The sequence below is a fragment of the Anolis sagrei genome, chromosome 2 (genome assembly GCF_037176765.1).
Source record: "Anolis sagrei isolate rAnoSag1 chromosome 2, rAnoSag1.mat, whole genome shotgun sequence".
NCBI lineage: Eukaryota > Metazoa > Chordata > Lepidosauria > Squamata > Dactyloidae > Anolis > Anolis sagrei.
The window spans coordinates 88,385,384-88,407,039 of record NC_090022.1 but is presented as its reverse complement, the minus strand read 5'-3'; the positions used below and the strand labels follow the sequence as shown (position 1 = coordinate 88,407,039).

At 38.7% G+C, this 21,656-nt stretch overlaps 1 protein-coding gene across 2 annotated transcripts; it reads right to left on the bottom strand.

Moving 5' to 3' along the window:
* Positions 1-4,854: 4,854 nt before the first annotated feature.
* On the bottom strand, positions 4,855-18,019 carry NME5 (NME/NM23 family member 5). Of its 2 annotated transcripts, none has more exons than XM_060765363.2 (6): positions 17,914-18,019; positions 14,548-14,709; positions 10,189-10,394; positions 9,531-9,631; positions 7,237-7,355; positions 4,855-5,921 (listed from the first exon to the last, which is right to left on the bottom strand). In XM_060765363.2, the coding sequence occupies exons 2-6, from the start codon at positions 14,674-14,676 to the stop codon at positions 5,841-5,843; spliced, it is 636 nt and encodes a 211-aa protein (XP_060621346.2). In that variant the 5' UTR covers positions 14,677-14,709; positions 17,914-18,019; the 3' UTR covers positions 4,855-5,840. The 2 variants fall into 2 exon arrangements, with proteins under 2 accessions (XP_060621346.2, XP_060621347.2); XM_060765364.2 differs by having other exon boundaries at positions 17,769-18,011.
* Between the last annotated feature and the right edge of the window lie 3,637 nt (positions 18,020-21,656).

The following is a 21,656-nucleotide window of genomic DNA, read 5'->3' as shown; positions in this document are numbered from 1 at the left end:
CTGAATCCTGTGAAGGGTGCATCCATTTTGAGAGGGGGATTACAATTTCTCCCACAGATTTATAAACTGTTCTGGGTGCATACATTTTGGGGACCACTATGTAGTTGATTCTACAGAGAGATTTGGTCTTGGTTGCCATTTCTTAAAAGAAGCACAGATCCTCTTGTCAGTGGCTTCTGCTATCGCGGCAGTCATTAATTGTGGCCAGTAGATCCAGTATTGAGTAAATACATCTCCTGATCCACCTAGCACAGTGGATCATTGTGCATGAGTATGGACAATGTGGCCATACTGTAGCCCCACTCCAGAGAAGCAAGGGAAATTGTAGAACATCACTACAAACCTTCCAGCATTGTAGTGATCCCTACAACAAACATATCTTGCAGTCTAAACACACAATCAGCAGTCCTATTCCCACTTAGTTCAGAGTAAGCCCCATTGAATACAGTGGATGTAGTGCCGAGGAAGCAGTGATGAAGTGCCAGTTTTGTGGATCCCATCATTTTGTGGATTATTTTCTTCCCAACCGTAGAGAAGGTGACATGGCAAAGTTAGATTTCAGAGAGGTGTTGCTAAGAGTGAAAGCAGCAAGGGGGGAAGTTGGGGGGGGGGGCACTACGCCTTTTCACAGTTCATTTGCTAAATTGGGTATTATAAAAATAGTTGGTGTGACTGGGAGGATGTGTTAATCTCAGGGGCTTTACCATTTCCCCGTGATGACTGCTTTATATTGGGTACATGGTAAACTGTTTTATGGTGCAAGTGGGAAATTTATCCACATACATATGTTAAGGGCTGTTTGGAATGTTCTCACGTAGCTGAGCAAAGAGTGCCTTGCCGAGAGGCTAGATGCACCCAAAGCCTAGTTGTCATTTGTACTTCCCACATAAATGCCACCCAGCTAGAAGCAGCTTTTACAGCTCTGAAGGAAGGGAAAGAAATGACAGCTACTTAGCTCAAATAAATTAAGCTTTGAGTGTTTATCTCTTTAGTTGCACCATATGTATCGGAACAAGCAAAAAGTTTATTGTAATGTAACAATTTGCCTATCCATGGTTAGCACTTAATGGATAATTCAATACAGGATTTAAAACTCTTCCCATGGACTACCAATTGTTCATGGCAACATAGCAGAAATACAACAAATTACTCCCTATCTGTACAAAGAAAGCATAATCATGACTATCTGGAGCCAAAGGAAAGAAAGAAATATGCTAGTTGCCTTTCTGTTGTTTTATATTAATCCAGAACTGAATTCACAATAGTGGTATTGCAGGTACAGTTGAAGATAGCACTAACATGAATGCAGTGCAGATTAACTTCATTGATTATTTGCTCATCTGCAAAAAGATCATGCCTCCTTCATTGCACTTGTGTTTTCTATATTATCCTTTGTATAAAGATGTGGTCTCAGCCCACATGTTCAAGCTAGAGTTTCTAGTTGTTTCTCTGCAATAAACGATAGGTATAAAATTTTGAATCAGGCCAGCCAAACAATTAAATCACTGGGTTGCTGTGAGCGTTCCGAGCTGTATGGCCATGTTCCAGAAGCATTTTCTCCTGACATTTCACCCACATCTATAGTAGGCATCCTCAGAGGTGAGGTCTGTTGGAAACTAAGCAAGTAAGGTTTATATATCTGTGGAATATGTCCAAGATGGGAGAAAGAACTCTTGTCTGTTTGAGGCAGGTGTGAATGTTACAACTGACCACCTTGATTAGCATTTAATGGCTTTGCAGCTTCAAAGCTTGGCTGCTTCCTGCCTGGGGAAATCCTTTGCTGGGTAATGTTAGCTGGCCCCGATTGATTCCTGTCTGAAATTCCCCTGTTATTCTGAGTGTTGCTCTTTATTTGCAGTCCTGATTTTAGAGTTTTTTTTTAAAAAAATCATGGTTTCTTCCTTTCTGTTGAAATTGTCCACATGCTTGTGGATTTCAATGGCTTCACTGTGCAGTCTGGCATGGTGGTTGTTAGAGTGGTTCAGCATTTCTGTGTTCTCAAATAATATGCTGTGTCCAAGTTGGGTCATCAGGTGCTCTGCTATGGCTGACTTCTCTGGTTGAACTAGTCTGCAGTGCCTTTCATGTTCCTTGATTCGTGTTTCGGCAATGCTACATTTGGTGGTCCCTATGTAGACTTGTCCACAGCTGCATGGTATATGGTAGACTCCTGCAGAAATGAGAAGATTTTTTTTAGTGAGTCTGTAGAAAGTTTGTAGGTTGTATTTCTTCATCAGCTTCCTTATGCAGTCAGTGGTTTCCTATGATAAGAATACTTTTCCTCTGGGTGGATCTTGGTCTTTACTCTTGCGGCATGTTCTTGGACTTGCAGCTCTTCTGATGTTTGTGGTGGAGAGAATCCAAACATGAATCAAGGAACATGCAACCCAGTGATTCTGGCCATGAAAGCCTTTAACAACAAATTAAATCAATGCATTAAAATAAGCTGACCCAGATGGGGGTGGGTAAAGAGAAGTTGCGTGTGGGGGTGGGTGGAATTTGAGGGAAACTAATTGATCTATATTGACGTACCAACCGAACATGCAACTTAGTTACAAAAACTGTAAATAGTCATCTATATTGATTTATAGAATGTTAAGGTTTGTATTGTAATTCATTGTTATCTGCATGATTTTCAGAAATAAAAGCATTAAAAGAAAAAACAACAGTGTTTCAGTTGGTATCAAATCCCAAACTTTATTAAATGAGAATGCTTTTCAAGCAATGGCTTTCCTCCGCCTCCCCAATCACTGTCAATATTATACGTTTTCAACGGGCAAGAGTTATGATTTGCATCTTTCTTGATCTTATTGCATTCTATTTCACTCCCACAATTGTATAAATATGCTTTATTTCTAGTACCTTAATACCACTTATTGCTGCAACTGAGGATTGCAACATATCCTTCTAATTATAGATATATCAAACGGTACAGGTTAGCTCTTTGATCTGAGAAAGGTACAAAAATGTGATATCAAGACATGTATGATTACAAAATATAGTGTGGACATATTGTACTTATACGTACTTGCTTGGACATCTGTCACATTGAACTCATGGAGTGTCCAAAGCCTCAGGATATAGTCTACATCTCTTAATTTGTCTGCATTCCAAGGATGCAACCATACAACTACTGCTCTTTCAGTAGTTATTTTTAAATCACAGAGGAGAAATTCAAGCTGTAAAACTGAAGACATTCTCAGCTACCATGATCAGCATCATTCCCCCATTTGTCTGTAAGTTGTTGCTCCTGCCCACTTGCCATTAACTGTTGCCACAATGCTGTGAAGAGCAACAAGAGGCTCCCCTCCGAGTTGATGTTAGTGTCACTCTATCACGAGCTAGCAGGAGGTGGTACCACACCAATTTGGTCAACAGCCATTCTCTAGGACATAAGACTTATCAATCTTGTTTCTGACATTTTTGGGTCTACAGGGGGTTGGGTGAGAGGTAGAAAAAGAGAGCCCAGAATCCTGGAAGGAATAGGGAAACCCCTTCACATTTGCAGTAAATAGCACCATGATCTTGTTTTGGGAAAGAGATTAACTTTCTGCCCGTTGAGCATTTCTGTCTCTGGTAACCTGTGTTTTATGTTTGGAAAGTTAGGTAACAATCTTAGCATCCTTGAGTCCCAGACTGGGAAGAAAACACACACAATCTTGTTGGACCCTTAGGCATCTCATTCCCAAATAAGCTCCCAGCACAACCAGATGAATGCATATTCCACCCACTTTGCTCTTATTTTATGCATTTTGATTCGCAAATATTCAAGGATGCCTAGAAAGGAGAATCAACACCTGAGGTGAATGGGCAGAATTTGTCTTCCTATCCCTGGCCCTAGGAATACAAGTTAGGTTTTTCTATTCCCTGCTCCTTACCCACTTCTTTTTCTACCTCTCTCAACCAATCATTACAGTGAAGTGGCTTGTTTTTATTGCCCTGGAACAGCAAGTTCAATAAAACTGAACTATTCTGTGTCTGCCTCTTCTCTTGATAGTTGTTTAGACCTTAGCTTGAAAAGCAAGTAAGCTGGTCCTTCATCTGACCCTCTCATATCAGCTACTTGGATCTACTTATTATCACAAAGTTTCCTTCAGGATTCAGGTGACCAAGATTATTTCTTGATTAGTACTTAGGATATAGTTGCTACTAAAGGAGTGCACTTATGGGTTTCCCCAGAGAGCACTGCTGCTAACTGTTGCATAGGAATGAGATTTCCAATTTGGCTTCTTCACCCAAATAGGAAACTGAGATCACAAGAGAACTCAAATCAGTATTTTGAACCCAGAGGCTGCTGTTTGAGTGAATGATGTAATCTAAAATGCAGAAGGCTTTCATTGGTTATTTCCACCTAAAGGGACCCACTAAATCATTTTTTCAATGGTGAGTTAACATATTTAGACACAACCCATTGATTTAATTGGTCTGCTCCAACTGGAATTAATTCCAACTGGAATTAATAACACAGTTCTTTTTTTAAAAAAACCAACTTCATGTGGCGGTTTTTAGGCCTGTTCCTGGGGTTATTTTGGGTGCCAATTCAGAAAATTGCATTGGAAGAACCACAACAGCTCCAGACCGATATATGGCATATGTTCTGCATATAAAAAACTAGAGCTGATAGGGGGAAACTAGTGTCATTTTTGGAATCAGGTAAAATAAACCCAGAAACAAGTCTAACATTTGAGGCACCAAAATGTGTGTTAACCAGTGAAATAGGATTCACAACATGGCCACTAGATCCAAACCTTGTGAAGGTTCCTTAGCATTTAAGTGTCATAATAGAGATAGTATTGAACGATGTTTAAGTTCTTCCTGTTATAGTGCAACAATGAGAGAAAACATCTAGAAAGGAATTTTCTGCTGTTCTTTATTGAAATATATGCTCTTACAGAGCGTGTAGGAAGGAACATTTTATTTAGAAATAAAGTTGGTAGATGGCATGGTTGTTCTATGTTAAAGAAAACAAGAATTCTTAGTAGACAAGTGCCAAGAAAGCAGTAAGCCATGCTATTATCTCCTTAGAAAAACAGTCATTTTAGGTGATTGGAAAGCAGATTGAATTTTCCACTGATATTACTCCATGACAATAGAACTCAACAGAGGAACTGTTGCAAAGATCTACCTATTTCGGTATCCTTCCCTTTCCAATGGTTAAGTAGATGCCTTCAGAATATTCACAGACCAGATATAAAGCCCCTGCCTTGTCCAACCAAGTAATCTTGTGCAACATACTGATTCTAAATAGGGATATTTCATTTTGTGATCACAGTTGGTTGCTGTTGGACCTGTTCTTCATAAGTATGTCAAATTTCCTTTTAAATCTCACATTTGGTTTTTGAATCTCAAAACATAGAATTTCCATTACCATCACTGAACAACATCTCTAACTCTTTTGACATATGGGTTCAAAAGCAGGTGACAAGTCTGGAAAAACCAAAACAAGGATCTGGTTCCAATTGCTAGTCCCAAGTAGCAAAAAACAAACAAACAAACAAACATAACCCACACTTTTGAATCAACTGCTGAATCAGTTACTGAATCAGGTAAATCAGTACCTACAGAAATCCTACTGAGGTAATGGGTCTGGTCATCAAACTTCAAAGCTTCTTTAAATCTTTGTTGATCATTAATGAGTTACAACTAATAGTTCTTTATTAATTTAAACATCAAGTTCAAATGCTGCTACTTAAGTCTGCATACTTCACAACATCCTGCTTCTCTGCTTACAACAGATTTTGAACTATTACTTATTGCATATTAACATTGGTTAAAAATCAAGAGACAATAGCAAAAACATGTTTTTTCATTGTTTTTAGAGAATTTTAACACTGTCTTCTTTAAGGCTCCTCCACAATCACAGCATGCCGCATTTTGGGTGTGTTGGGATTATGTTCAATTAACCAATCAGCCAGCCAAATCTGTTTGGGGGAAAAGGATATGGAAATGAAACTAATTATCACTAAAATAATTTCCACACAAAGATAAACACTTCTATGAAGAGACTTTTAAACTATGCATTCTTGCCTACAAAAGTTCACTAGGAATGAATTCCCCTTAATAATTTCACATTCCTCAACTGATGTTACAAAGGGAACTTTCCTTAAATTCCTAAACTCTGCTTCTAATGATTCACACCTTTGCTTTTGAAACTCTAGAGTTGTCTGAGTGGTTGATCAAGAAGGAGGCAGTCAGTCTAGACTGCTTTTAACATACAAAGGAAAACTGATTATGGGTACTCTGGGCTGATACAACCAAACTAGATATGTAAATAAGCAACTACTGCTTTTATCAACTGTTAGTTTTTCCTTTGGATTTTCATCCTTGATATATAAAAAAAGAATATTATTGTGCCTTTACTGTATTTTGATGAGGGGGCTACTGCTCCAAAACAGTAAAAAGCTTTCCGTTCCTATTTCACATTTATATTAGGGTTCTACCACTACCACTGTATGCTGAGAGTCATTGTACAGTGTGCTTTGAAAGCTGGACTGATGTATTTTGTGCCCTTTGATTGGCCTAGTAAAAGCAACACTGTGATATGCATTTTGGATTTTGTTGTTTATTGAGGTTGTTGTTATAATTTTATGTGACTTGTTTTATACTTATGTACTGTTTTTACCCATTGTAATGGGTTAAACCCTTGTGCCAGCAGGACTGAAGATCGACAGGTCGGAGGTTCAAATCCAGGAAGAGCGCAGATGAGCTTTCTCTGTCAGCTTCAACTCTCCATGCGGGGACATGAGCGAAGCCTCCCACAAGGATGGTAAAACATCCGGGCATTGCAGATGGGCAATTCTATCACACCAGAAGCGACTTGCAGTTTCTCAAGTCACTCCTGACACAAACAAAACAAAACAAAACAAAACAAACTTGTTGCATGTTATATATGTGCCTTTGTAAGCTGGAGTGCCTTTGTAAGCTGACCCGTGTCCTTTTGGGGAGATGCTGGTGGGTTATAAAAAAAAGTTTACTATTATTATTTATTATTCCCACTTTTCGTGGCTATTGGTTGTTTGTTGCTTGGTTTATGCTTTATGATGTCTTGCATTTTATCAATTTTATTGTTTTAATATAATTGACTGTTTTATGTTTTTAACTGTGTTACTTTGTAACCTTTGTTTATATTGGGCTTGGTCCCCATGTAAGCCGTCCTGAGTCCCTTTGGGGAGATGGAAGCGGGATATAAGAATAAAGTTGTTGTTATTATATGTTGGCAGTCATAGGGATACTCACAAAAGGATCTCCTGGCTTCTTCTTACACAGTTCTGTAAGTCCTTTCAGCAGGGTAGGAGTGACATAAAGGTTCAGGTAATCCTTAGCAGCTTGCCCAACAGGAATTGGTTCAATGATGACTGTAATAAACACAGTAAATAATTTAATTTAAAAGTATCAATAGGAAAAAAGTGCCAAAATTTGCCCCCCCCCTTATAACTGATAACACTGAAATTTCAAATTACATTCACAATATGAACTAATGTACAAACCAAGAAAAAAGTATAAAGATCCCAGTGTTATTTAAAATTAATTTTATAGCATTTATTGCCTCAAGAAGGAAGTTATACCATATATTGCAAATCTTGGATGTTTACCTACTGGAATAACCATATGTTTAAAAAGAATCACTTGGGTTCATATGCCTACCACAGATACAGAGCAGACCTATTGGAACTGAGAATGGTCTGAATTATAAATATCATTAAAGACTGCTACTAATTGTTGAAATGATGAAATTACACATATGCTCCCAGCTGAAAACATGAAGAGCTACATATTTAGAGAAAACCGGTAATTTTATGCACCCCATTTCCATCTTACTTTCTGTTTTCATCTGCAAATGAATGTGACTCTTCCAGTGCCATGTTCAGCCTAAGAGCTTAGCAGGATAATAACCCACATGTGGATTTATGGCATCGTAGTGCAATCTTATGCATAACTATTCAAAAGCAAGTACTACATTTAAATGGACACTATATGTAACACTGCGGTCTTGCAACACAATCTTGGATGTGTGTGTTCCAAAGCTTGCAACTTTATTTATTCTTGTCAGCTGTTTTGAGAATCCAGTGGGATTGCTTAAGCAGAATATATAATATAAATGTCTAAATAAAAATGAAAGATCACACCAAAATAAATCTTCTTGTTGCTATTCTCCTCAAGTAAATTTTAACATATGGCAAACCTCTAGATGAGAAACCTCCAAAGAACCTCAGTCATCAAGTAGCTGTTCAGGTCTTGCAAATTCAGAGCTACAGGTTCCTTAACTAGATCAATTCACCTGTCATACAGCCTGTTTTTCTACTGTCTTCCACTTTACCAAACATTATAGTTTTTTCACATCATCTGCTGATACGTTTCAAGTATGACAACCTCAGTTTAGCCATCTTGGTTTGTAGAGACAGTTCAGATTTAATTTGTTATTTTAGTAGTCCATGGTATCTATAGAACTCTTTTCTAACATCCCATATTTCAAATGTGTTGATTTTCTTCTCATCAACCTTTCTTACAACTTTCACAACTATCAAAAATACTACGGCAGGGTGATTCTGACTTCTGTATTTATTTATCTTTACGCTGGAAGACCTTATCTAGTTCCTTCAAGAAAACTAGTTCCTTCAAGGAATCTTATGTACACCTTTCCAAGTCTTATTATTCTTCTAATTTCTTGACTACAGTCTCTATTTTGATTAACATCTGGGTCAAGGCATAGAAATGCCTATGCACTTTAAAGTTGTGTAACATACCTGTGGTCATTATTTTAAATATTCTACTCTATCCCTGCTTTTGCACTTTCTTAACTTTCCTCACCAGTTGTTCAAAGTCTTTGCTATTTTCTACAAAAATATGATAAAACACAGCCTTATCTGACCCTTTTCAAACAGAAAACCATTGTGTTTCTCCATATTGCAGCCAAACCATTGCATCCTGTCCAGAGACTTGATTATAACGGCTATGTGAAACATCCATTTCTTTATGAGCAAGCTATAATTTCTCAAAGGCTTTGCTATAGACCAGTGTTTCTCGAACTGTGCTCCTCCAGATGTTTTGGACTTCAGCTCCCAGAAACCCCAGCCAGCTTGCCAGCTGTTAGGAATGGTTGGATCCGAAATCCAAAACATCTGGAAGAGCACAGTTTGAGAAACTCTGCTGTAGACTAAAGCACAAGTTGATTTTCACCTTGAATTCTTAGATGAGCTCAATGAGGTAACATATGGTTGCAATATGATCCCTAGTACCTGTTCTGAATCCAGCTTGAATATCTGAAATTCCTTGTTCCATATATTGTAAAGTTTTTGGTATAAAGTAATATTATGTTATTTTCATGAACAAGCGGTTCAGAGATCCTTTGAGCTGACTTTGAATTAAAGAAACGTTGTTAAGGACTCTAACGTTTCTAAAGGTGACCTTGTTTTAAAAAAATCTAACATTGACTTTAAGTGCCATGAGGGAAACGTAATAAATTGCTTTTTCATCCTACCTGAGAACTGACATTTTTTGTACTGAAGCAAATTCAAGATAATAATATATACCTTCAGGAAACATGAATCGGATTTCCCTCTCTGCTGCAGCAAAGTTGGCACTGCCATGAAGTCCATTCCTCAGATCATCTGTCCCATAGATTGCTCTTAAACTAAAATGATAGAAATGGGTTGGGATGTTTATAATCCCATGTGTTTACTGAAATAAGCCCCATTATACATCCATGAAGTTAGGAACGACAATCACTGATACAATGGCAAGCATATTAGTTCAGTCTTGTTTGGGGGCAAGTTGTACAAAATAACTTTGTCTACTAAAGGGAAAAAGTATATCTAACAATTCTTGATAAAATGGGCAACACAAAGTGTATCATCCCATTCCTCTTACATTCCCAGAACCCCCCCCCCCCCCCGCCTTTCTACACAAATTAACTAATAGGGGATTTCTACCTGGCAGAAATATAAAAACATTACAGTGTGCTCTTACTGTTTAGGCAACTGCTTAAGCGGACACTGGCCTTATGTTCTTTAGAAAACTAAGTACATCTTTAAATCTGAATATCAGAAAAGATTGACTGATGACATCCAACACTGCACGATTACATTTCTGCAAGTATTTTGTCAAATAAAGGTTGCAAGATTGAGATAATAATTTCCATTAGCTTCACTGGAGAAAGGAAAAAAGTGTTTTAAGTACTGAGAAATTTACCTGTCAGGATATCTTTCCCTAGCTACTAAGCTACTTGAAGGTCCAAGCAGGTCCTTCCAATAGGAGATAGCTTGATGCCGAGCGAGAACCATTGCAATTAAAGGCCCAGAACTCATATAAGACGTTAAGTTTGGAAAAAACATTTTCCCATATTGTTCCACATAGAAGTTGCTGCACTGCTCTGGACTTAATTGGAGCTTCCGTTTCTATTAGAGAGAGAAACACACAGAGAGAAATAATCTCTTAAAACTCCTGCTCCAAGACTGTCAATTGCTGCCACTTACATTAACACATTACATTACAGAAGCATTGTAGATTTTTTCTCAACACACTCTCCAATGCTAATTCAACACATGCTCCAACATTAACTTTATTTTAAAAAAAAACTTCAAGACTCTGCTTGTTGAGAAAGTTTTAGTTTGGCTTTGAAAATAAAAATCAAAAAGAGTTGTTTTTTCACTTTGTTCTAAAGTTTAGTCTCTCTTTCATGTTAATTTCAAGGGTGTGTCTATGGTGATTTGTTAAGATGAGCCATTACTTCTGGTTAAGCCAACTGGGACTATTTTAGACTAATTCCATCTCTGATTAACCATGATCCTATCTTCAACCTTCTGCCCCCTTCCTAAAGATTGTTGAGCAAAATGTGTCCTCTAGCTTCAGGCACAGACCTTATTGCATGCTTCCCACCCTTGGTAGTCACAGAGGTCAAAATGGCAGGTGGGAAATTTGTGATTACACTTTCTATGTGTCTCTTTCTTCTCCCTGCCTCTTCTTGTGCATCTGTCTTGGGGCTGCAGTAAGGAAGAAACAGTGGGAAGCTTTCAGCAACATCAGTTTCCTTGAGCAATCTGCATCCCTTACTATACTGTTATTAGTTTTGATGAAAGAATACAGAGACTGTACTTGAGACCTTGATCAATGATCTCCAACTAAATACAGAAAATTACAGTTTAATCCAATTAGGGCAGGTTATGTGACCAGCAGCCTCAAACTCAATTTCAAAAGTCCTCAGTTCAGACCTTTGGTATCAGTCCTCTTTCCTCTCCAGCAATTTGCAAGTGGGGAACTAGGGATTAGAAACAGAAAAGGGGTGATACTTCTAGTTCTGGCCGTATATTCAGCTCCTGTTAGTCTTACTACAGGTATATAATCCTGACATGCTAATGGGACAAAACTGAACACCATTAGAAAGCTATGAGGCACTTTCTTTTTTCATCCTATTACTGTAATTTTGCCTTTTTCAGGCACTGAAGAACTGTATCACATGGATAATTTATTACATGAGGTTAATTTCATCCAGCTGAACTTTAATGCAACTACTTCAGCACAAACAAGGCATTTGGAGAAACAGAGCCCGACAATGCCATTATTTGGCAACCATATGAAATCAGATGAAAATCTATAACAGTGGGTATGCTGAAAGCATTATTTTAGAAAGCCATGGTCTAGCCAATAAATAAAAAGGATAAATTAGTTTGTCGAAATATTTACATCTTCATGTCAACACACAAATTCATGGCAATTAGAATATACAGAATAAAATTTCCACTAATTATGTTTTAATTAACTGGAACCTCTGGTCCTTAAAGCAATGGCCTAGTTTATAATATGGCATTCTTCTTGTTAGTACTTATACAGCTGGAATTTTATTAGGGGAGCCAAAATGGCACAAAAATATCCACACAGTTCCCATAATCAGTCAGACATTAAAAGAAACAGGTGGGGAAAACCATGTTATTTGCACATTGTATAAGAGGCTATGACAAGAAGGATTGGCCGATTATTATATTAGGTTCATCAGGTTGCACTCTTTGCCTGACAAGGAGACCTGTAACACCCTTCCCCGCCTTTACAGTGTTTTCTTGTGCCTTTGTCATTAGCTTAATGAAAATATTACCTGTATTACAAAATGGATTTGAGAATTTGTTTAGGGAAAAAAACTCATCAATTTTCCAAAGTAAGAACTATACAATAGCAGCATCTAGTGGTCAGTTTTTGGAACTTGTTCATTGCTACAATATTTCCAGAACGATTTACCTGATCTGGGTATTTGTGGATATTTTTATAATGGGTTGCTGTGAAGTTTTCCGGGTTGCATGACCAGATTCCAGAAGCATTCTCTCTTCTGGAAGCCCAAAAAACTCACAGCAACCCAATGATTCTGACCTTAATAACACATTTTTATAATGGTTTGTGGAAGATGGCATTTAACAAATTCAAACTGATGACCTATCAGCTTTGAATTTCAATACTTCCTGGTAGATAAGTTAGTTTTAGAGCTTGGAAATAACCGTGTTACTTGTAATAATTCATTTTAAGAATAACAATGGCATAACTATACATTACAACTGGCAGAGTGTAAATTCTTCTGTAGTGTAAATACATTACCTAATTCCTTTTACAAAAATTAAACTATGGGTGGAATAATGTTGCTAGACTGCAGCTCTTCGCATTCACCATCATTGGCTATGCTCACTGGAGCTTTTGGGAGTTCCACTCCAAAATTGGAGTGGGGCACACAATCTTCCCATTCAGACGATCAAAGTTCAAGTCATCACTCTCCATGAAACTCACCAGGTGATCTTGTAACTACCATTCTCTCACACCATGACCTACCTCACATGGGTGTTGTGAACGGGTAGTGGGGATGCGAAGAGCCATGTAAGCCACCCTGAGTAAACTGGAGGGAAGGTGGAATAAAAATGTAATACATACACAATAATTGCTACAGGTGTATGTCTTCACTGAATGGTGGGAGAATACCACATGGTTTAAGCTGAGGACTCATGCTGTGCTTTGTGCTGCTGTGAACCAACCAGTTACTAAAAACCAATGTCACACTATTGGTCCCTGTTGAAAAATGGAAAATTAAAGAGTTATCTTTTTTTAAGTGCGTTTTTTTTTTTAAAAAAAACTAACAGTTTGGGCATGGGTTTACATTAAAATAAAAATAATTTGTGTGCTTCAAGGCTATAAATGTAACTAAGGATTTCTAAAATGTAATGTATCACTCCATGCTCTGATTACTTTTAGCTGAACTAAAGAAAACTATGTACAACATTGTTTAAAATACGAATCCAATTTCTAATGGTGAATTGTGTGTGAGCTGTTTTGCTCCCAGATCACTTATGACTAACAGCAACCCTAATATGAACCCATCGCAGGGCTTATGATTGTTTTCATCTGAGGCTGAATGTAACCCAGTAGGTCTCCACATCTGAGCTGGGATTCCAATATTGGTCTTCTGGAGTCTTAGTGCAACATTCAAGCCACTATACTATCTTGGCATTTCCAAATTGGATTGCTTCTAGAAACAGCTTCACAATCTATTTTCTTTATATGCAATTACATTTCATTTCTCCTTTTCTTTTTCTACATTATTATGATGCATAGTTTGCTTAGATTTAAAATACCTGCATAAAATAGAAAATAAATGCACGAGTATTTTTGCAGTAACTAGACAAAACCTAAAAACAATGAAACCATGCAATCAGTTTCATGGGAGCAGTACTGTATTTTCTGGGGTTTTTAAACCACCATTGGAATATTTCTGGATTATGAAAGAAAAATAAATCTCTCTACCCTAAATGCAAATGCAGTAACTAGATGTTCAAATGCATTTCATGCTTGAAGAACACCACCTTCTACAATCCCACATCAGCTTTTTAGCATTCCTACACTTTTCATGGGGAATATGAAAGGTATTCACTGTGAGTCTATCTGAAAACATGGCAAACATATTATAAGTCTTGCTTCGGTGTGCCAGTAACTGAATAATAGAATCATAGAATCATAGAGTTGGAAAAGACCTTGTGCGCCATCCAATCCAGCCCCCTGCCAAGAAGCAGGAAAACTGCATTCAAAGCATCCCCGACAGATGGCCATCCATGTTTAAAAGCCTCCAAAGAAGGAGCCTCCACCACACTCTGGAGCAGAGAGTTCCACTGCTGAACAGCTCTCACAGTCAGGAAGTTCTTCCTAATGTTCAGGTGGAATCTCCGTTTCTGTGGTTTGAAGCCATTGTTCCGCGTCCTTGTCTCCAAGACAGCAGAAACAAGCTTGCTCTATCCCCCCTATGACTTCCCCTTACATATTATACATGGCCACCATGTCTCCTCTCCGCCTTCTCTTCTACAGGCTAAACATGCCCGGCTCTTTAAGCTGCTCTTCATAGGGCTTGTTCTCCAGACCCTTGATCATTTTAGTCGCCCTCCTCTGGACACATTCCAGCTTGTCAATATCTCCCTTAAACCGAAAGAAAGTAACTGTTATGCTGAAGTATAACAGCCATTTTATTTTCTAATTTAAACCATATTTCAATTTGTAGTTATTTTTGCAAAACTTTACTTTTTTGGTTACCTGAGTAATGGTGAATCCCGATCTGAGAATGATATCTTCTATTTCTACTTCTTTGCTGATGATATCTGGCTTAATGATTGCTAGAGTTCTTTCAACATAGATTTGAGGTTCAGGCATCAACATCTGCATTTTTGCAGTTAAGATTCAAGCCGTCTTCTTTCACTGAAATGATATATTCGTTGAGCCCATTGTTTTTACTCTTATAAGGAAAGTGGATAAATAGAAACCTGAGCCTTTCAGGGTAATTCTCACCCATTCTGTCTAAACACACAACCTTATCCCATGTACCGTTACTCTAAATAAGTTTTCCTGGAACTGCTGAGTTGACAGACACACAGGAAGGCAGCATCCCTGAGTTCCAATAAAAATATCATGGCTTGAAGAAACCAACCTAACCCAGTCACCAGCTACAGGGACCGAGCTTTCCGTATAAATGCCGGACAGAATTATGAAAATGAATAACTACTGTTTGGGTTTCCCTTTTCCCCTCCTCCTTCCATCTCCTTTCTTCTTGTAGCTTTTCTTTTATGCTGCTAGCCTTGAGCAGGGACAGTATTTCCTAAAATGCCACTCTGGTAGCCTTTTTGGGAAAAGAGAAAAATTGTCAACCAAATTGTTTCATTCAGATATAAATCCCACTAATTTAAACGTGATAACAATCTTTTAGTATCCCTTGCCTATGAAAACCCTATGAAATTCATGGAGTCTACATGTCACTTGAAGTCATAATCATGTTTACAGTCACATAACCCTCCCAGGGTCATCTAGACACACCCTATATCCCAGGATCTGATCCCAGGTTTTCTGCTTTAAATATGAGTCTGCACTGCCAGATAATCTGAGATAAACAGAAAACCTGGAATCAGATCCTGGGATATAGAGCCTAAAGAAGTATTTTTTTGAGATGGCTGTTGCTCTGATAATTCTGGCTTTAAGAGTTGGATAATAGGTAGAAACTGGCAGATGCTCCCTGCTATTGTCTAGAAAAAAGGTTGCCCGTTGACTTCTGCCTTTTTTTACTCATGGTTTTTACTCAGCAAGCTCTATTTCTCAAAGTATTATTATTATTATTATTATTAATTCATTTTTATTCCGCTTTTGTCCCATGAGTGGAATTTAAAGTGGCATATAATGATTTATAAAACAGAAATAAACACAATACATATTCAACTAAAACATCATAAATCAATTAAAGCAAATAACCCAATTGGCCTACACCATATATAAGAAATAAATAACTTACAACAAATACCATTTTAAAAAATCCCCAATCTCAGGCCACTGAGTTTATTTGTGAAAAAGGTTACACAAGATCCTAAGAAACTCCACACAACTAGCACACTAAAGCTGGCTCTCCATATAAACAGATTCTGCATCCATACATTCGACTATCCATGGCTTGAACATACCCCCCCCCCTCCGCAAACATAAATTACAAAAGGCAGATGTAGAGAAATGTTTATTATAGAGTGTTTAATGTACTGTGTTTAAACTGTATTTAGGGTTTACATTAGTTGCTATGGCCTAACTGTAAGAGATAGGTTGCCATGGTAACAAGGCCTCAGAGGAGGTGGGCGGAGTTTAAGGAATAAAAGGTTTGAAAGCGACAGTTAATAGTCAGTCCGGTGGATGAGACCCGGGGAAGAGGATCAGAGTCAGTTAGGGCTCTGGGTTGTGAAGCTGTGAGAATTCAGTTAGTTCTTAGGATTTGTGAATATTTCTTCAGCAAGAGAGCTGAAAGTGTTACCTTGTTAGATTGCTTAGGTTAAAAGAATCTAACAGAAGGGGTTTTAAGGATTGCCAGTAAGGAAAGTGGTTTGATCCGAGTATAGGACAAACAGTGTGGAATATTCACAATAGGGAACTCTGAAGTAATAAAAGCACTTCACTAAAGAAGGAGTTTATAGAATTGTAACATCAGAAGCTTGAATGTATCTCAAACCAGCCATTTTGTAACATCAAGCCTTGTGCCAAGTTCAAATTCTCAAAACTGCAACAATTACGTTCTGTTAACAATAAAACTTGTTCTCTTTATATTTCAAACCTGTCTCCTCCATTGCTTTATGCTTGGTGCATTCCACACTACCAACGTCACCTCACAACACAACTAAAGATAAACAGAGACATAAACCAGCGTCTCTAGACATATTGCTGGCAGCTTAATTGATATCTAAAAGAAGGTTCCTTACAAATATTGTTGGCATCAGGGAAAATTTGGACTTCCTCACATTCAGTGGAAATAGTACTTCTTTACATAATTTGGTGCCAGCAGCTGGGAGGCTTCGTTACAGCAGACCTTGATTTTGCCATTTTATATACAGGATATAAGATCTAACCAGTCCATACTCTGGGAAATAATGCCCAGCTGCTCACTGGAGGGAAGGATATTAGAGGCAAAGAAGAAGTACTTTGGCCACATCATGAGAAGACAGGAAAGCTTGGAGAAGACAATGATGCTGGGGGAAATGGAAGGAAAAAGGAAGAAGGGCCGACCAAGGGCCAGATGGATGGTTGGTACCCTTGAAGTGACTGGCTTGACCTTGAAGGAGCTGGGGGTGGTGACGGCCGACAGGGAGCTCTGGCGTGGGCTGGTCCATGAGGTCACAAAGAGTTGGAAGTGACTGAATGAATAAACAACAACAACAAATATAAGGGACTCTATGTCACCATGTCATTGTGTACAGTGGGACGAGCATCCACGGATGCTGGTATCTACTGAGAGTTACTGGAACCAAAGTCCAGCTGACGAGGAGACCCACTGTAAGTGATGATGGAGCAAGGACTACTGGTATTCCACTTTACCTGCTATGGCGCCACCTTGAGGCATCCTAAGGCTTGTTGTTTAGTGAGGCCCAAGGTCCCTTCCTCCCTCCCTCCCTAAAGTGTACATTTTGGGATTTCAAAGGATGTTACCATGGCAGTTAAAGTGGGATAATAGTGAAATGTAACAGGGCTCCCAGTTAACATTAGATACATCTCCACTTTACACTTAACGTAGTTTGACGCCCCTTTAACGGCCATGGCTCGATGTTAAGGAATCCCGGAAGATGTAGATTGGTGGAGGTACCAGCAGAAGGCTCAAGACCTTGTAGAACTACAACTCCCAGGATTCCACAGCACTGAGCCAAGGCAGTTGAAGTGGTGTCAGACTGCATTAATCCTAGAGTGTGGATGCACCCACAGTGTATCTTGAATTAAAATCCCCCGAAGTAAACGTTTACCTCACTCCCTGGCCCCTTGAAACCCCTCTGCCGCCCTTCCCGGGATCATTGTCATTTCTTCCGTTGCCCTTTGCAGTTGCCAAAGAGAAAACCCTTCCGCGCTTCCACCTGGGGCCTGATGAACAGAGGAATTGGCCCCGCATACCTGCTAAATTAGACCTCTCGCCCCAGATGCGGTTGCCAGGCAACCAAAGAAACTGCAGCCCAAGCCAGCGGCTACGGCAGCCGGCGAGGGTCCATTTTGAAATGCGCGGTCGCTCTTTTGTCATTCAGTATGCATTCTACGAGCTTCGAGGCTTGATGGTCGGGAGCAGATAGCAACCTCCCTTCCCTATAACTCATGCAGTTAGGTCCTGATATGTTTAGGAGTATATTATAGGCACCAGCATAGCCCTCTTGTTCCATCCATGTATTCAGCCTCATTAATTTCACAGGGTTTCTTAGGTAAGTAATGCCCACAGGTGGTTTTGCCAGTTCCTTCATTTACAACAACATCCAAGTACTAGCCAGGGCCAACCCTGCTTAGCACCCAAGATTAGATGGGATCTGGTGCCTTTAGTTTAGGGGTTGCCTATGGGGTGTTTGAGTTGTAAGTTTTTCAGGCTGTATGGCCATATTCTAGAAGCATTCTCGCCTGCATCTATGGCAGGCATTCTCAGGTTGTGAGGTCACAACCTCTGTGTGGGGTGTTTTTTCTATTTGTGGTTATATCCACATGGAGACAAGTATGAATTTTGTAAGGCATACGCACAACTTTCTATTGAAACTTAACCATACCCTGAACAAGTTTGTAGTCCTCATCAAGGACTAAGAGCCCTTCCACACAGCCCTATATCCCAGAATGTCAAGGCAGAAAATCCCACAATATCTGCTTTGAACTGGATTATCTGAATCCTCACTGCCATATATTCCAGTTCAAAGCAGAAAATGTGAGATTTTATTCAGCTGTGTGGAAGGGGTCTTAGTCTGGCAGATGAGTTAGTTGGCAGGGAAAAGTTAGTTGGGCAAGTCACACTCTCTCAGCCTCAAAGGAAAGCAATGGCAAACCTTTGTTGAACAAATCTTGTCAAGAAAATCCCACGACAGGATCACCATAAGTCAGAACAACAACAAAGATTGGAGTTCTACAGTCATGAAGGCAACCTATGGACTCCTGAGATGTAGTTTGGTGACACACTAGAGCTCTCTAGCAGAGAAATCTCAACAACCCTCCATAAACTATGCCCCAGACAGACATTATAGTTAACGTGGATTTATCACACCGTAGTGTGAACAGGCCTGCCCATACACGTTAGTCTTGGGAGAACCAAGTTTCATGAAGTGCAAAAGAATCCATTTCCAGGCAATTAGATATAGGATTCCCGTCTTCTCCTATGGGACAATACAGTAATTCTTGGCATCCCCTCATCCTACCTAAGGAATTGCTAGTGTTTTGTTAACTCTTACAAAGGTGTGAAGGGACTGAGAGACTAAAAACAAAATCTTAAAGTTTAAACAGAGGCTGGATGGCCATTTGTCAGGGGTGATTTGAATGCAATATTCCTGCTTCTTGGCAGAATGGGGTTGGACTGGATGGCCCATGAGGTCTCTTCCAACTCTTTGATTCTATAAGTTGGGATTTAGGTCTTTTAAAACTACTGCAGCCACATTGTTTTCATAGATTATTTATAACAAGTTGAATGAGCAGGTTGAGCATTCATTATCTGGAATTTTGAAATGCAAAATCATTCAGTGGATTCCTGAGAAAACAACATCTTTGTTTCATAAAATTGTTAAAAAAATATTGTGTATAAATTTATCTTCAGGCTATGTGTATAAAATATGGAGACATTATTAATTAATTTCATATTTTGGCTTGTATCCCATCTCCTGGATAACTTGTTCTGTATGTATATGCAAAATCAGTTATTTAAAAAAACTAAAATACTTCTGGTTCTTAGCATTTCAGATAAGTGTTATTTAACCAGTGTTTAAATGTATCAAATTAATGCCAGAAGAATATTTTTAAAACCCAAATAAGTAATAGCACATTAGGGAAAATAGTTTAAAGTAGACATCTTTTTGAAATTTTATTTTTCAGTGTTCTACAGTGTTTCCCATTTTAATAGATAATATACCAACATGTCTTCACCTGCAGCCAGTGATGCCATTAGACAGTTTTGGCTCTGAGTGGGTGGGGATCTGTTGAGAAAGAAACATGTGTTATGGGACACCGTGGAGACACTGTCAGCATATTTCTGAGTGAGATTAGTTTTCTGGTTATTGCATTCTGTCTGATCTATTCTGTTCTGTTCTAGCAGTGGCCAAGAGACTATCCTGACCCTGGCAAGCCTATAAACACATACCTACCATCAGTGAAAACTGTGGCAGGAACAGGTAAGGAACTTCGGAGTGTGGTCAAGGTGAGAGGAATTACTAATAAAGAAGCACAGACAATCTAGAGCCCCTTCTACACTATCATATAATCCAGATTATCAAAGCATATAATCCATGTTATCTGCTTTGAACTGGATTATATGAGTCTACACTGCCATATAATCCAATTCAAAGCAGATAATCTGGATTTTATCTGACTGTGTAGAAGGGCCATCAGAATATAGTAGAAATTATTTTTATTACTTCCAGTTGATAACTTCTAATAAATTAGTGATATGAAACATGAAAAGAAAAACATAATAAAAAAGGAAATGATTGATTACCCTCTTGTAGCTGCAGAAACATCTGAGCAATGAATCGACCATTTTAAAAGACTTCTCCTACCGCACCATCAAGAATAAGAAACAATTAAGTGTATGGGACATCCAAACAAAACAGTGCATTTTTTTTTTTTTGCTGAATGGAATTTCTAAATTATTATTACAGGATGGTTTTGGGTTTGGCAATGGATATGGGTGAATAATAAGGTATTATATTAAGTTTTGTGTGGAATTCTTGTTTCTACTCCACTTCTGCCTTTTTACAGTGCTGTTGTAAAACAGTTCTGTTCGAGCAAAGTAAGAATAAAAATAGCTTAGTACAAATAGTGTATAGTACTGCAGCTTATGTTTTTCTTCAAATGACTATTCAGAATAAATTATTAATCATGGCTTTGTGTTGATGCTCACTGAATCTTTTCTTTATGTGTCTTCTTTGTTGGATTTGCCCAGAAATGAAATTGCTTACCTGCAATTTAAAAATGGAGCAGGAATACAGAAAACAAACCTATTAGTGGCTCTATGACAGATAGGTAATTTATACATAAAATATAATCACCATGTATGCATTGTATGAAGAAAAGCATTTGACAGAAAATAGCTATGGAAACCTAGGAGTTGTGATTTGGTGAGGCACCGGCAGTCTTTGGATGAGAAGGCTCAAGACCTTGTAGAACTACAACATTATTCCATTGCATTGAGCCATGGCAGTAAAAGTAGTGTCAAACTGAGATCGAGCGTGGTCAAATTATTAATAAAGTATAGTTGGAGCCATGACAGAGTCACGGAGAACGGAAGCTCAGAGCCTCACCGGGATCCAGTATGCAAACCATCTGAGAAGCAATTGGAGAACCAAGTAGCACCAATTGTCCTGGATGCTTCCCCCCCCCCCCCCCCCATTACAAACTAACACTTCAATAAGTATACACTATGGTGTATTATTCTCTTATTTGATTATTTGTATCTCTTTTTGCCTCCTATGTCCTTTTCTCCCCTCTTCGTCCCTTGAAGCAGGCCCCGGTAACCGCTTGGCCCCCATAGCCCCCACAGCCCTCAAAGCGGGGCTCCCATCCTTCTTTCCCTTTTCACCCCAGCTATCCCCTTTACCAACCCTCGTCCCCATGGGTACCTCGGTTCCCGGTGACATGAGCTCCCAGTATCCCCGGACCCCTTTGCTGTATATGCTTATAATATT

Coding starts and splice junctions, on each gene's coding strand:
- NME5 (XM_060765363.2), bottom strand. CDS start 14,676: ATGCAGATGTTGATGCCTGAACCTCAAATCTATGTTGAAAGAACTCTA. Junction 10,395..14,547: donor CGGGATTCACCATTACTCAG/GTAACCAAAAAA, acceptor TCTCTCTAATAG/AAACGGAAGCTCCAATTAAG. Junction 9,632..10,188: donor AGGGAAAGATATCCTGACAG/GTAAATTTCTCA, acceptor CTATCATTTTAG/TTTAAGAGCAATCTATGGGA.